This window comes from Podarcis erhardii, assembly GCF_964252035.2.
Source record: "Podarcis erhardii genome assembly, chromosome: 2".
Taxonomy (NCBI): Eukaryota; Metazoa; Chordata; class Lepidosauria; order Squamata; family Lacertidae; genus Podarcis; species Podarcis erhardii.
In genome coordinates this window covers 75,853,957-75,870,045 of record NC_138498.1, presented here as the reverse complement: position 1 = coordinate 75,870,045, position 16,089 = coordinate 75,853,957, and the positions used below count along the sequence as shown (strand labels likewise).

The 16,089-nt window shown below is 43.8% G+C and overlaps 1 protein-coding gene across 1 annotated transcript in view; it reads right to left on the bottom strand.

Moving 5' to 3' along the window:
- POC1A (POC1 centriolar protein A) overlaps nt 1–3,902 on the bottom strand; it is a 33,335-nt gene extending 29,433 nt beyond the window's left edge. The window contains exon 1 of the mRNA XM_081847383.1: nt 3,616–3,902. Within this exon, the coding sequence (XP_081703509.1) occupies nt 3,616–3,633 (18 nt within the window). The 5' untranslated portion in view covers nt 3,634–3,902. The remainder of the gene's footprint in view (nt 1–3,615) is intronic.
- Between the last annotated feature and the right edge of the window lie 12,187 nt (nt 3,903–16,089).

The following is a 16,089-nucleotide window of genomic DNA, read 5'->3' as shown; positions in this document are numbered from 1 at the left end:
TATGCCATAGCAGGCATCGTTTTTATGGTGATTTCTTACTGGTTTTACAGTTTCATTTTCTAATTTGCTCAATCTAGTTTCAGACTGATAGCACAGCCTTTTACTGTGACTCGCCTGCTTGGAACAGGCAACAAGGAGTTCTAAGCAGCTCAGGATGCATGCTAGCAGAGAAGGGACAGACCACTCAGTTCCTCATCCGCCAGCCCACTGCATTTCCGCAATGGCCATAGGGGAAGGCAAGTCTTGTCCTCCACAGCCAGTGTAGAAACCAAGTGGGCTGGAACTGGAAGGCAGACAAGGGTTGGCGAGATCCATCTGTTCTCCACTGGCTCACTTGGTAGAAGCCAAGTAAGACAATCCTTTAGGTCAGTGGTTCTCCAAGGGTGTGGCACACCACATCAGTGTGGCAGGAGAAGATGGCAAGTGTGGCAGAAAGATTCAATGACAATCAAAAAACAATTTAACATTTCAGTGTAGGACAGTATATTACCAAAATATTTCTTTTTAAAAAATTTAAAAACATTTATTCAAATGTTACAATACATTTTCAATCAATTTCTTTCTTTTATTTGCATAATATGGATAGATATCTTTTCAAAAGGAGAGCAAGAGTGCCAAGTGATACCGAGGACAAAATCCTAGTTGTGATCCAGAATCGCTGTGCGAACCATTATACTTTCTGGATGTCCAATGATCGTATTATAAAGTAATTGTGTTCTATGTTATAAATCAAGCACTGCTAGTTGTTGTTTCTTTTTGTTTTCCAATGCATTTCTTATCAGTAAAAAAGTTAACAACTACAAAACACACAAAGGCAAGGAAAGTAGAGGATAAGGGAGGAATTCACACGGATATTTTTTTATTTCACAAAAATGCTGGAGCCATGTTCTTAAATGTAAGCATTTAAATACTGTACCATTTCGCATACTCTGTGGGAAGTGAAGTGGCAGAGACAAATGCCAAGCACCAAACTCACACATGTATATTCTGTACACTGAGCTTTGCAGTATACCTCTCTTCCCGGGATTCTTTTCTTCAGAATCCAGTTTAGGATGCACAAGGCCATTTTAAGCTACAGAGCTCTGCCCAAGGATTATACTTTAATACTCTGATTAGATACTCTCAACATTCAACACACAAATACTTCTTTGGAAGGATCAGTGCAGGGCTGTATATAAACTATAATTCCAAAGAAGCAGTGTTCAGAATTCAGCTTCCTAATAAAGCATGTACTCATTTTTTTAAAAAAATCTATCGCTTGTGACTGTGAAGATATATTTGTCTGTGTGTTATCAATTCCTGCTAAAACTGCAGAAGCCAGGTTTCTTGCATTTGTTTAGCAGTTTCAAACTGCAAATTAGTTTAACTTGAATACTCCAGTTCATCCTGTTACATAAACTGGATGTTCTTGTGTAAAATTTTATTTTACTAAACACCATACACATAGACCTGGGATAATTTTTGGGAAGAAAGCTATCCAAAATGGATTTTAATATAAAAAAGGAAGATGAAATAGCCTTTAGCCTACAAAAGCCAACACCATCTATTGAGTTTGTTAGTCCTTAAGGTGCCCATGACAACAGTTTAATCCTGCTGAATCAAACCAAATGTCTGGAGCAGACCAAACCTCTAGTCCAGTATCCTGTTCTCACACTGGCCAACCAGATGATTATGGGAAGCCCACAAACAGGACATGAGTGCAACTGCACCCTCTTTGATCATGATCCCCAGCAGCTGGTATTCAAAGGCGTACTGTACTGCCTCTGAAACAGAAATCATGGCAAGTAGCCACTGAGATAGCCTTATCCTCCATAAATTTGTCTAATCCTCTTTTAAAGGCATCAAGTTGTGGCCATCGCTAAATCTTGTGATAACTTTTTATAGAACAGTTCTAAGAATTAGTTTATATAACATGATCACTGATATACAGTGTACATGCAACACCAGATTACATTAATGCATATTTTCAGCCACAGGTGTACACACCTGTCTCTTTAAAATGTATTGTGAGTAGCAGCTATTACATCACAATCCTATGTATATTTCTTTGGAAACTCTCCTAGAATCAATGGAGACTTAGGGAACTTCCAGATCATCACTATTTGGAGTGGGACTCAAATCCAGCAACAGGCAAACTGAGGATCGTTTGGAGCTCTCATGCAACAAACCCATTTTCTCCCCACAAATCTGACTTTTTTGGCTGTAAGGAAATTGACAAGGAAAGTCACTGGAATGTGTGGAAGTCATTTGCTTGATGCAGCACTGTCTAACACCCACAAACACAAATCAGAACAAATGCTTGTTAAATAACCTTCCTGAAAACTTTGTGCAAACAAATCAGAATGAATACCTAGAAGCAACATTACTTCTAAGCAGTGGGGTTTTTCCCTAGAAAAATCAGTACCCTTCACCATGAAGTTGTTACCGTAAGTGCTACACTTTTCAACAACAAAAAAGAGGTGCCAGTACTGCATACCCCTGAGTTTCCCCTGAAAAAAGCACTGCTTCTAAGTAACAATAAGGGGATTGTGATATTTGATCTAAAAACGTTTTCAGGCTTTAGGTTTTTTTACAGCACCACTAAAATGACATAAAAACAGCAATACTCAAGAATGCCTATCTCTACACGTTGTTTGTCAGGCAGTTAGTTCCTGCAAGTCAGGCAAAACAACCCTGACAAAACCCACTCAGGAGACCAATGTGAAAAACAATACAACCTAAAATTGCAAAGAAGCAAAAATGGGCAGGGTTAGCCTTAGGAAGTGATCAGAATCAGTTAAATGAACTTTAGCCTATTCCAAATCTGACAAACTGTGACAACACATCCGGACCCATAGGCTTCCCCACCCCCGCCGGTGTCTTTATTCATTACAATGATGCCTGGCAGGCATTCAGGTGACGCTTTTCCCAGAAGAGGGATTCTGCAAAGCCGAAATGGTCCCTGACTTACTCTCCTGTAGCTGTTATTTAACGGGCGGCAGGACTTCCTAGACCCAGAAGGGCAAACAGCTCTTCCTGCACCAAGCACAATCCAACCGACTTCAAGCCCAAAGTGCCATTTTTAAGCGTGTTACAGGCAGGAGCTTATAACGTTGCGCACAAACCCTATTTTCTCTCTCCCCCCCCCCCTATATTTATGAGAAGGAAATGTTACTAAACGTTTTTTTTAAAAAAAAGCGCTTGCTGGCTCCTCTCTTTGTGACTTTTTAGACAGCCCCAATAGAGCCATGGTTCCCACAGGGGGGCAATTGGATTTTAAAGGGGGGCAATTCGAGAACGAGTTATGAACAGTTAATGGCCTTTTAGGCTTCCTCCACGTGAATAGGAGTTCACTTTTTGAACACTGTAATAAGAATTATATGTCGGGGGCGGGCGCTTTAGGATTTTAGAGATGCTTAGATGGGGCCTGGCCAAAAAAAGTTTGGGAACCACTGCAATAGAGAAACGTGTGATGCTGGTCGCCGCCCCCCCCCCCCGCCCACCGACCCCTTTTTGTCTGCTAACAGGGCGCTGCAGCTCTGCAAACCGAGCAGCCGCGGTCTCCACCGCCCGCCCTGCTCCGAGGGGCCTCCCTCTTCCCGCCGCCTCGAAGCCCGACCCTCCTCGGCCCCTTACCAAGCAGGCGAACGCCATGGCGCTGCGGGAGCCGGAGCCGGAGCGGAACCGACAGGCCGCCGCTGCTGTTTGCCGCCGGAGCGATTCCGTTTGCCCGCTCCTCGGGCCGCCTTAGTAACGGCGTCGTGCGCTTAAAGGGGAGGCGGGGCAGCGAGCGGGAAAGTGTCCGGCGACTAGAAAGCGGCGTCCTTTGAATGGAGGAAGCGGCGCCTGGTTTTCAAATCGAAGGGGGCGGGGAGCTCATGCTGCACGAGAGACGCTCTCGGCGCCAGAATGTGGCTTGCAGGGGTCTCGAATAGATGGATGGATGCATTCAGTGGTGCAAAAGTTAAGAGTGTCTTACTATGACCTGGGAGATCAGGGTTCATAATCCCAACTCAGCCGTGAAGCTCAGTGGCATAGCGTGGGTTGTCAGCACCCGGGGCAAGGCAAGTAATTTGCGCCCCCTAACCCGTGGATTTGCGCCCCCTAACCCGTGGATTTGCCCTAACCCCAGATGTTGCGCCCGGTGCGGCCGGCCCCCCCTGCACCCCCCACGCTACGCCACTGGTGAAGCTCGCTAGGTGACCTTGGACCAGGCACTCCCTCTCCGCCTCACCTACAGTGCCGGATTTATGTATAAGCTAAACGTGGGTGGCCCTGTGGGTTGAACCACAGAGCCTAGGACTTGCCGATCAGAAAGTCGGCGGTTTGAATCCCCACAACAGGGTGAGCTCCCTTTGCTCGTCCTGCTCCTGCCAACCTAGCAGTTCAAAAGCACGTCAAAGTACAAGTAGATAAATAGGTACCACTCCGGCGGGAAGGTAAACGGCATTTCCGTGCGCTGCTCTGGTTCGCCAGAAGAGGCTTAGTCATGCTGGCCACGTGACCTGGAAGCTGTATGCCGGCTCCCTCTGCCAGTAAAGCGAGATGAGCACCACAACCCCAGAGTCATCTGGGACTGGACCTAATGGTCAGGGGTCCCTTTACCTTTAAAAAAGTTTAGGGCCCTACTCTCCTGGGGGCCCCCCAAAAAATTACATTTCCAAAATGTAAGATAAAAAACAAATAAAATAAAAATACATACAGCAACAGTGGCAAATGGCTTTAGATACCCATTAGATTCATAAATTGCCATATAGCATATATTCAACACAAATGACAGCGACAATGTGTTGTTGACAAGGGACTGCTGGACGTATAAAGGGCCCCATTACCTTCAGTAGCTTAGGGCCTCATCAAACCTAAATCCGGCTCTGCTCACCTACCTCACAAGGTTGTTGTGAAGATAAAATGCGGAGGAGAAGTACTATGTGCTCCTCCTTGTGCTCCTTGAAGGATATAAATGCAATAAAGGAAGAAAACCTTACTCTGAGGAAAGTGGGTACAAGATTACAGCCTAAGACTGCGGGGGGGGGGTGTCAGGTTGGAAATGGCTAGATACTGAGGGCCCTACTGTTTATTTAATCGGTCCAGTATACCTGAAGGAGCGTCTCCACCCCCATTGTTCAGCCCAGACACTGAGGTCCAGCGCCGAGGGCCTTCTGACGGTTCCCTCACTGCGAGAAGCCAAGTTACAGGGAACCAGGCAGAGAGCCTTCTCAGTAGTGGCACCCGCCTTGTGGAACACCTCCCAAGGAAATAAACAACTACCTGACTTTTAGAAGACATCTGAAGGCAGCCCTGTTTAGGGAAGTTTTTGATGTTTGATGTTTCATCACTTTTTTATTATTACTAATATTCTGCTGGCAGCCGCTCAGAGTGGCTGGGGAAACCCAGCCAGATGGGTGGGGTATAAATAAATTCACCGAGCAGTTTACCACAAACATTGCCCAGCACTGATGTGCTGATAGGAGCCGTGGTCCAGCAACATATGGATGTGATTTTTTTAATGGAAAAGTAAATCAGTCCTACTTCCAGTGCATTTTGATGCAAAAATAATCACCACTGATCTCATCAGTATTTTTTCCCAAGTAAGGGTGCCTAAAAAAACAGACCTATGCATGTTAGCTCAAGAAGTAAGTCTCACTGAGTGTAGCGAGATTTACTCCCAAGTAATTGTGACTTGGGAAAAGTGCAGAAAGCACATATTCAGGAGTATGCATCACTGAACAATATAGGAGCTCAGTTGCACTGAGTTGCCTTTTCCTTGGGGTCCCGGGTTCAATCCACAGCAAAGCCCCTGCCAGTCAGTGTGGACAATGCTGAGTTAGATGTACCAATGGTTTGATTTGATTTGATATAATGAAGCTTACTACATTCCTATGAGCTAGTCTTAACTGTGAAGCTTACTACATTCCTATGAGCTAGTCTTAACTGTGAATAAAACTTTCTTCTCTATAAATTACATTAACTCAGGGGCACCCAAACTTTTTTCAAAGAGGGCCAGATTTGATGAAGTGAATATGCGTGAGGGCCAACCAAAGTTCTTGAGCTTTTTTTAGGATTGGAGTTGCTGAGCTTTTTTTAGGATTTTACTCCAGGACATATACTGTTACAGGAACCAGATTAGGCCCCCAAAACGGACTGCATTAACTGATCAACCCTCATTTTGGAAAACGCACATTAACATGTTCCTCCAATGGTGGAAGTTGTTCCATATTAGAGCCACCAGATGGCGACTAAAATCTAGGTGTCAGAAAAGTGCAACGTAAAATGGTCTATTGAATACAATGTCTAATCTGAAATATTTGAGGGCTCGGCCACACTTCTGTTTTCCCCGCTTTCCCCTGGGAAAACCTGCTGTTTGCTGCTGAATTGTAACAAACGGTCTTTCTGTGACAGATAGGTAGCCGTGTTGGTCTGCCATAGTCAAAACAAAACAAATTCCTTCCAGTAGCACCTTAAAGACCAACTAAGTCAGTTCTTGGTATGAGCTTTCGTGTGCATGCACACTTCTTTCTGTGTATTGACTCTGTATCACCTTTGAGTATCGCCTTTGAGTTCTTTGCTACTCCTGTAAGAAGGGTAGAGAAAATTCCTGTAGTGCAGGTAAGGCTGGTATTTCACCACAGAGAGATGAATGATAAGTGTGCATGTTTTACATCTCTAAGATCCTAGGCTGAATCCCTGACATTGCCAGTTTCTCTCTGTATGTGTTTTAAGATCTCAAGTAGCAGTGCTGGGATGGGCCTTTGCTCTTCATTATTTGCATTTCCTGGTCTCTCTCTCTCTCTAAAAAAAAATGTTTCACTAACTACTGGGTAGGCAATCTTGGGCTAAAAGCATCTGCTCTTCATGCAGACGGACCCAGATTTTATTCCCTGGCATGTCCAAACAGGGCTGGGAGGGATCCTTGCTTGAAATCCTGGAGACCCATTGCCAGTCAGCAAAGGTTGATCAGTGCTTTGGCTCAGTATAAGACTGTGTCCTATATTCCTATGTCTGTCTCAAATTCCAGTTATCTGGGTTAATTTAATGAAATACTGACTCAGCCACTAAGTACTGTAGAAGAAAATAAAATGCCTATCAGTGTCCCCTTCCTCCATCTCTGGACACAACAGATGCGGGGGTTGGGGTGGGAGAAGCAGAGAGAACTGTTTTCACAATAATGGGCTCTTTCCTGTCATAGAAATTCAGAGAGCAAATCAGTTTGATGACCTTTTATGTAAGAAGAGATGGTATCTCTAATTCGGAAAACGGCGAGAGGGAAAGTAGGTATGGCTGAGGCAGCTTTTGTGGGGTTGTGTGGCAAATGCAGAGGAGTGTGTGTGTGTGTGTGTGTGTGTGTGTGTGTGTGTGTGTGTGTAGCTGGGAGAGGGACTGGAAGATGGATGTTTTGGATCTTCTTAAATTGTCTGAAAATGAGTCTGACTCTGTTCCACAATTGTAGCTCTTTAAAAATATGCATCTCTTAATCCAGAATCCTCTCTTGTAAGAGTGGATCATTACTGATGAATGTGCCTGTATTCTAATGGTGTGAGGATGTTTCCCTTCCAAGCAAGCCGGCTTTCAAACCTTTAGATGAAACCCCTTCTTGCAGAAGATACACGCAAGATCTACATGAAATGGAAAGAGGGACTTGCCTCTTCATGGCATTCTGAAGCAGGGCAGGAGAGGAACCAACGCTGGCACAAGTGTGAACATACCTAAGGAAGAGCAGAAGACCAGCTGAGCAACTGGGCTTGGAGGACATTCTGCCCATCCATCACTTGGAAAGCTCAGGAGGAATCAAGGTCTTTGAAAGAGGCAGGGATGACTGAGCAAAAACCCGAGAACAAGTGTTCTTAAACTTCTGACGCAGGAGATACTTTTAATAAACATTCCTTTAAAGAAGAGGGGAGAAATCATGACATTCATTTTGCACAAAGTTCTGGCCTTGATGTGTACTCATTCTGTTGCTGGACCACCACACACACTCCTTTGGGCTTGCGTTTGCATGCGAAGGTCAACAAAGTTCACAACCTGTGCTGCACTCAGGGACACATTGACACAAATAGGCCGGATGCCAAGATTAGTATCAGGTGAACGCCACTGGAGTTCATGGAAGTTCACCTCCTCCCTGCTCCCTCTGATTACCTTCAAGGTCTAATTGCTGAGTCATTCTGAACACCCAAAGGACTGGGAGAATTATAGGTGTGTAGGTAACAGGCACCCCCTTTGCAGCCCATCTGTCGGTAGAGCAAACCCATCACAAGTCAAAGTAGCAATTTCACAACTGTCTTCACAATATAACCCTGTGTATGTATTACCTATACCTGGAGAATGTTTCATATGGAGGTGGTGTGTAGAAACCTCTGGACGAGATTCAGCTCAGTTGTGTGCACAGAACAAGGTTTGCTCACACAGTGGGAACCCCTCCTCAATTCTCCTCCCTCTGGTCTCCCTAAATGTGCTCTGGATGGGGGTGGAACCCAAAACAGTTTCAGGGAGGTGGGTAGAAGAGAGGTGGGAATCTTCTCCTTGCGCAAGCGGACTTCATTCTGTGTACTCATGTTTCCTGCCCCATTTGAATGCTGATTTATTTTGTTATTCCTGGAATGGAAAGAGCTGGCCAAGCTTTACTACATTTATGAGAGCCAGGCCTAACTTTGGCCTATCCTAACTCAAAAGGTGGTTTTGGTGAGACTGAGACTGACAAACCCATAGCTATTTAGAGCTCCCCGAAGGAAGGGCAAGATGTAGATGAAATAAATAAGAAGAGAAACAGCACGCACGCGCGCACACACACACACACACTGTTTATTTCTGCTTTATGCCTTGCCAAGAACCCTGTTGGCAAAGGATGAGTAACACTGATGTACTATAGCATTGAACGGAATACAGAACTCTTATCTTTTATCACCAGCCCCTTTTCTGCCCCGTTCTTTTCATTCTGCAGATTTTTCAATCTGAAAAGTTGGCTTCATGACACAGAGCCAGCTGGTTCATACAAGTTCAATGAGAGATTGCCTAGTCTAGATAAAAACTTGCTGAATGCCACGTGTAATGATTTGGAATTCTAGAAGCTTCCTGTAGATCTTGGTGTTTAAAGCACTGGTGCTTGCCCCAGTCGGAAGGAACCACCTCACTTGCCTTGTTGGGCCAGCAGCAGTAGCAGCAATAAAAAAAAGGGTGGTGGTTGCGGTGAGACTTCAAGATTCACATCTGGGTTCTTCTCCAAGGCAAGCTATACTGTCACTCTTCTGGACAGCTCAGTGTATGCTATACGTTATCACTTGATCCCCGCAATTTCAAATGACGTCCTGCATGTCTGAATCCACAGACAACTTCAAGGCTTGCTTTGCAGGTACAGCAGTGGGTGGGAGCCTTTGTTCAGAGCCTCCATTCCCACGGGGCTGCTGTAGTCCTAGCACAATATGGGCAGAATAACTCACACTGTTCCTTTCCCTCCAACAATCATTACTTGATCCCTGCAGGCTGGTGACTGTGTGGAAAAGGCTTGCACAATTGGCCCTGCACAGTTGGTTCCAAGCCTTAGAACATTGCAGGAGTCTTGTGGGGTGAATCTCCAGAAAAGCAGCTCTCATACTTCTTTCCTAGCCCAAACTGCAGGTGCTGAGAATTGAACCAAGGGCCTTTTGTATACACTGAGCATAGGAAGTTGATGCTCATTTCCTTAGGAACTCATTGGGGCTTACTTTTTATCAAGCATGGTCAGCATGCACTCACTTATTTTATTCCTTATTTATTCAGTATTGCCATGCAGGGTGATTTTGTTTCAACAAGCATTTGGGTATCTTATGTTGTGTCATTTATTAACTATGGGAAATATGTATGTCACTTTTCTACAACAGGAAGAGGTTGTGCAATTAAATGAATGCAATGGTTCAAAGTACAGAGAGCCAGTGTGGTGTAGTGGTTAAGAGTGGTAGACTCATAATCTGGGGAACTGGGTTTGCGTCTCCATTCCTCCACATGCAGCTGCTGGGTGACCTTGGGCCAGTCACACTTCTCTGAAGTCTCTCAGCCCCACTCACCTCACAGAGTGTTTGTTGTGGGGGAGGAAGGGAAAGGAGAATGTTAGCCACTTTGAGACTCCTTCAGGTAGTGATAAAGCGGGATCTCAAATCCAAACTCTTCTTCTACAGAACCTTTGAATTCATTTAATTGCAGCGAGCCTGTGAATCCTTACAGCTCACTGTCTAAATGTATGGCTTTTTACTGCTTGCTTATTTATCTGCTCATATCATAATTTTTAAGATTATACATAGCTATGTTTATCGCATTAGATGATATTAACATTTTGTGTCATTCAGGGTGTGGGGGACTTAACTTCCGAGTGGATATGCGTAGGATTGTACCATAAGTGTCTTGAAAGTTGCCATACATTTTATAGAAAAGCATGACTAAAAATTGATAGATGAACAAACAAACAAATAAGAATATTTAAAGTTCTCATGGGTAATTCAGACCTTATGCAATATCTCCAAGACAATTGCCCAGCCTTTTACTTTCATTGAAACATTAAAGAGCATGTGCCTCTCTGTGTGGGAGTCAAGCAGATGACCTGGAAAGTTTGCCATTGCTGTTTTGTTGGCAGCTAATTGGCAGGATGTCTGTAAAGGACTTGAATCTGGATGCAGGACACACAGGCTTATTTATAAATGTGTCTTTACAGAAGGCTCTTGCACTGTACAGGGCAGAACAAAGAAAATCCGGTTGTACCCAGCTTCAATCCTCCTGTTGCACGTTTCCTCTTTATTTCCTTTCTCCATTGCCTGTGATTTGGGAATCTGCTTCTCTGCACTTGTCCAGTTCACTGAGCCATTTATGGCTGCTCTCTCATTACATTTTATGTTTATGGACTCTGCCATTGAAAGGGGGGGGAGGAATGCTTAATCATTTACAAGAGTCCAAGCAGCCTAGGAGAAGAGGTAGAAAGGGGGTTTCCTTGTCTGTGCATTCCCACTGAGAACACAGAAGAGGGAAACACATGAGTGGTGTTCTGTTGTCTTCTGGGAACCAGGCAGAGGGCCTTCTCGGTAGTGGCACCCGCCCTGTGGAACACCCTCCCACCAGATGTCAAAGAGAACAACAACTACTAGACTTTTAGAAGACATCTAAAGGCAGCCCTGTTTGGGGAAGCTTTTAATGTTTGATGCATTAAAGGTAAAGGTACCCCTGCCCGTACGGGCCAGTCGTGTCCGACTCTAGGGTTGCGTGCTCATCTCGCTCAAGAGGCCGTGAGCCGGCGCTGTCCGAAGACACTTCTGGGTCACGTGGCCAGCGTGACAAAGCTGCAGCTGGCGAGCCAGCACCAGCGCAGCACACGGAAACGCCGTTTACCTTCCCGCTATAAAGCAGTACCTATTTATCTACTTGCACTTAAGGGTGCTTTCGAACTGCTAGGTGGGCAGGAGCTGGGACTGAATGACGGGAGCTCACCCCGCCGCGGGGATTCGAACCGCTGACTATGCGATCAGCAAGTCCTAGGCACTGAGGTTATACCCACAGTGCCACCCGCATCCCTTTGATGCATTACTGTATTTTAATATTTTTTGGGAGGCCGCCCAGAGTAATAAATAATAATAATAATAATAATAATAATAATAATAATAATAATAATAATAATATTCTGTTGGCTCCACCATTGTGAATTAAGACACATTGCAAACATCTCAGCTCCTCAAAACATTTGTTTTATATCTTCATCTCCCACCACATTTCTTTGGTGACCAACTCAGCCAGATCTCCACATATAACTGCTGAAAGTTGCCCAATTAGCTTAAAGCCAGTCTTAGTAAGCACTGTTATTTGCAAGTGTCTGCAACACTGCTTTTGACCACCGATTTCCCTCAGTGTATAAGTATTGTCTGCTGACTAGCAGCAGCTTTCCAGGTGGACCTTTTCCCAGTCCTACTTTGAGATGTCAGAAACTAAACATACTGTATATGCATTGCAGCTGCCCACCCCATCAACATCTGCCACCTGAGGCAGCTGCCACACTCTTCGTAATGGTAGGGCCGGCCCTGTAAATTACAGAGCAAGGATGGTTGCATTACTAGAGACCTGGGGCTAATCCATCTTCCTGATCTTGCCCTACAAAGCCCCTAATTTGAAGGACTTCCCCATTCTTCCTTGTGCTTGCTAGATTGCTTTTTGTTGTGTGTTTTAAGTAACATAATTCCATGTGACACATTTAGCATCATGTCTAGTTTGGCTCAGGAATCACAATCATGTGTGAGCTGCCAATGAAACGCACAAGGATAATTACATGAGGATTAGAAGGCCAAAGTAGACATAGAATTAATTGTTTAACCTCCCCGCCCCCATGATTCTGGCAAAACTCATGCCGCCATGCCCCCCTCCCTGCACAAGTTACTATTTGCACTGAGAGCAAAAACTCCAATGGAAAAGCTCAGATAAATACAGATAGCAAGGGCTTTGTTTTTAAAACACGCACATACAATAAGGGATTTATTCAATAAGACAAGACCTTTCATAAAAATGTAGTTTAGATGTGTATGGAGCATAATAGAAAAGATGAAGAGCCTGTCAATTTTGTAGATAACAACAGGGATATTGATAGATGGACCCACGAGATCATCCAATCAGTCATATCCTTCAGAGAGTAAAAGGCACATAGCGAAAGCCATGTGACATATTAGATACAACAGGGAACAGAACTGCTTTCAGATGTTTGCACCAAAGTCAGCCAAGTGTCTCGGGACTTACAAGATCATCTAAAGGAAATCAGCATTGAGGAGGCAAAATGTGAAGCCTAATTGTAGGCAAAGTACTTAAACCCTTCTGCGTTTGTTGAGTAGTGATCTTACAGATCTGATTGGGCGTGCCTAACTAGAAAGGTGCCAATTGTACCAACCAAGCAGGTAGCAGAACCTCCTTTGATAAGGCTATTCCAATAGACTAGGAGTAGAATGGTGCCTTAAAATAACAATCCTTTTGGTCACTAGGGTGCAGGTTAGCATGGTATGCAATGAATCCATATGGGCGTTTCCTGAGTGATTCACCATATAGATTGTCATTTTTACCAAGCCATTGCAAACATTCTAAAAGTCAATTAAATGAAGATGTGATGATCATGTGCTCCATATTTGTGGAGAATAAAATTAGCACGCTTGTGCAGATTGTGGGCTCAGCCATGTGAACCATAACCTGCATCCATACCAGAGGATCACCATAACTTGGTATTACTCTGGATGTTTCCATGACTTGGTCTGGTGAACCACACTGGCCATAAGTTCATGGCTTCAAACCTGTTTTGGACAAGGCCTAACACACATCACGATTCGCGATATATTGCCAAATTATGAAACTAATATCACAATACGGACTTCAAACCAGTTTTGGACAATAAATCGATATATCACCCAGACCTAATCTCTACCACGAAACTTCAAGACTGAATGCAAATATGAATGGTACTGTTGGTATCTCTAACCAAGAAGGACTATTATTTGACTAATCAATAGATAATACCAGTTACAGATAGGTAGCCGTGTTGGTCTGCCATAGTCAAAACAAAAAAATCCTTCCAGTAGCACCTTAAAGACCAACTAAGTTAGTTCTAGGTATGAGCTTTCGTGTGCATGCACACTTCTTCAGATACTTCAGTGTATCTGAAGAAGTGTGCATGCACATGTATTCTTCAGTGTATCTGAAGAAGTGTGCATACACACGAAAGCTCATACCTAGAACTAACTTAGTTGGTCTTTAAGGTGCTACTGGAAGGATTTTTTTGTTTTGACAATAGATAATACAAGAGAGAAACTTGCCTTACATGTCTCATGCATGAAAGAATGCTTTTGAGCGTGGAACGGAGCAGCAAATCTTGGAAGTAGGTGCAAAATAGATGTGCCAAGATTACAGAACAGCTTTTGGCTGTTGTGCAACATTGGGTGGTGGTGGTGGGGGAGTTCTGTAAGCACCATCTTTTCTTCAAACAAAATCATGTTTTAGAGACAGTGATTTCACCAACAACAACAACTGGCATGTATCTTTATGACTTGTCTACTTCAGTGCCTCAGAAATGGTAGAAGGAATTACTGTGATGCAAGAGCAGCCTTTGCTTGAGCAACTTAAAAATATCCATGTGTTTGCTTGCCACATGGCCTTTAAAAAAAAAAACACCAGCCTGGGTAGACTTATCTGTGCCAGGCTTTTGTTGTTGTTGTTGTTGTTGTTTAGCTCAGCTTTATGAGTCATTGTTTTGAAAGACTCTTGCCTCCTTGGAGTTGCTTCCGAAAATTAGGGCTGCGATCTTATCTGCACTCACCCAGGAGAGAACCCCATTGAAATAAATGAAATGTGCTTAGATGTGCATAAGATTGCACTGTAAATATTCGGAATGTCTGTCTCTTACTAGGGAGGGGCTTGAACTTTGTAGAATAATGTTTTAATAGTCCATATCCTTGCTTCATAATCTGGAGCCTCTGAACCTGTACAAGAATAAGGATGCTTTCTAACGCTTGGGAGGGTACAGTGCACAGTACAAACCACAGCAGTTGCAGTCAGTGATGTTATGCAGACCCATGGGAAGGCCTACTTTGCTTTTTGCTAGAACCCAGAGTCAAAGAATTATTCTGAGTACCAGAACTAACTGAGCACTCAATCCTTCCATACTAAAAGTCCATCCACTGTAGAGCTTTCATTTCAGGAGTATAATTTGGAGGGGGGAAAGTCGTTTTGTTGTGCCATTGGGAGTTACAAATCCTCCTTGATCTGCTTTAAACCACCCATAAATCTACCAGTATATCCCTACCTGCACCCCTAGTGTAGACTATCCTATTTATTCTTTTTTAAGTAATTGGCTTCATCAACATATTATTCTAAATTATAATGAAATATAATTACATGTTTGATTCTGGTAGCACCTGAGGTGTAAGACTCGGATATCTTCTCTCTCTCTCTGACTGTCTCAAGGGAGGGTACGAGCCCCTATCAAGATGCTGAGCAATCAGTAGTAACTACCTGCGCTTGTTTTCTTGGTATAGAGAGGCCTGGCAAAGTGGAGATTTTGCGAGGACAGTCAGCTGCATAAGAACTGCCATGTGCCTTTAATATTCACCCACAGCAATTATTAAGAGTCCACTGTAGAGTGCATCAGCTTTCACTCGCCACATGAGCCTCATTATAGCCCGCCACACAAAGAAGTCAAGCTGTTTTGTCTCCTTGCTGTGGCTGCCGAAGTCTTTGCCGCAGGAGTTCGGTATTATATAAATCTCAGAGGCACATGTGCACTAAGCCCACAACATCCATTGTGCTCTGGCATTTAGAAGGTTTTTATTTGATTTGCTGGCCAGCGCTACCTCACATGCCTGTCTGTTAGCAGTTACAGGTGTCTGTGTTTGTGTTTGATTGTGCTTTCCCTCTTTTTCATACAGCAGCTTTGAAATAAATATTTGTTTACATTTATTTATTTAAACAATTTATGTATCACTTAACTGCAACTGTTGCTAAGCAGTATACAGAAAATATTACACAGAAAGGTTAAAAACCAGTTAGAACTATGAAACCAGATATTCAACAGGGAGGGGTGCTTGTCTGATCTCAGCTGTAAGGGTCCTTCAAAGGCAAAAACTGGGGCACCATGTTCTGGGATGCCAAACCCTTATATATAGTGGGAAGAACCCTATATATAAGGGTCTGGTGACTTCTGTTTCAGTGTATGGGTGCACGCACACGAAAGCTTATACCCAGAACAAACTTAGTTGGTCTCTAAGGTGCTACTGGACAATTTATTTATTTTTTATTTTTTTATTTTGTCTGTGTCAGACCAACACGGCTACCTACCTGATGCAAGAAGTGAGGTTACAGGGAACTAGGCAGAGGGCCTTATCGGTAGTGGCGCCCACCCTGTGGAATGCCCTCCCATCAGATGTCAAGGAAATAAACAACTATCTGACTTCTAGAAGACATCTGAAGGCAGCCCTGTTTAGGGGAGTTTTTAATGTTTGGTGTTTTTAATATTCTGCTGGGAGCCACCCAGAGTGGCTGGGGAAACTCAGCCAGATGGGTGGGGTAAAAATAATAAAATTATTATTATTATTATAAAGACATTGTAAATTGATACACGAGCCTTGAAGCTTGCTC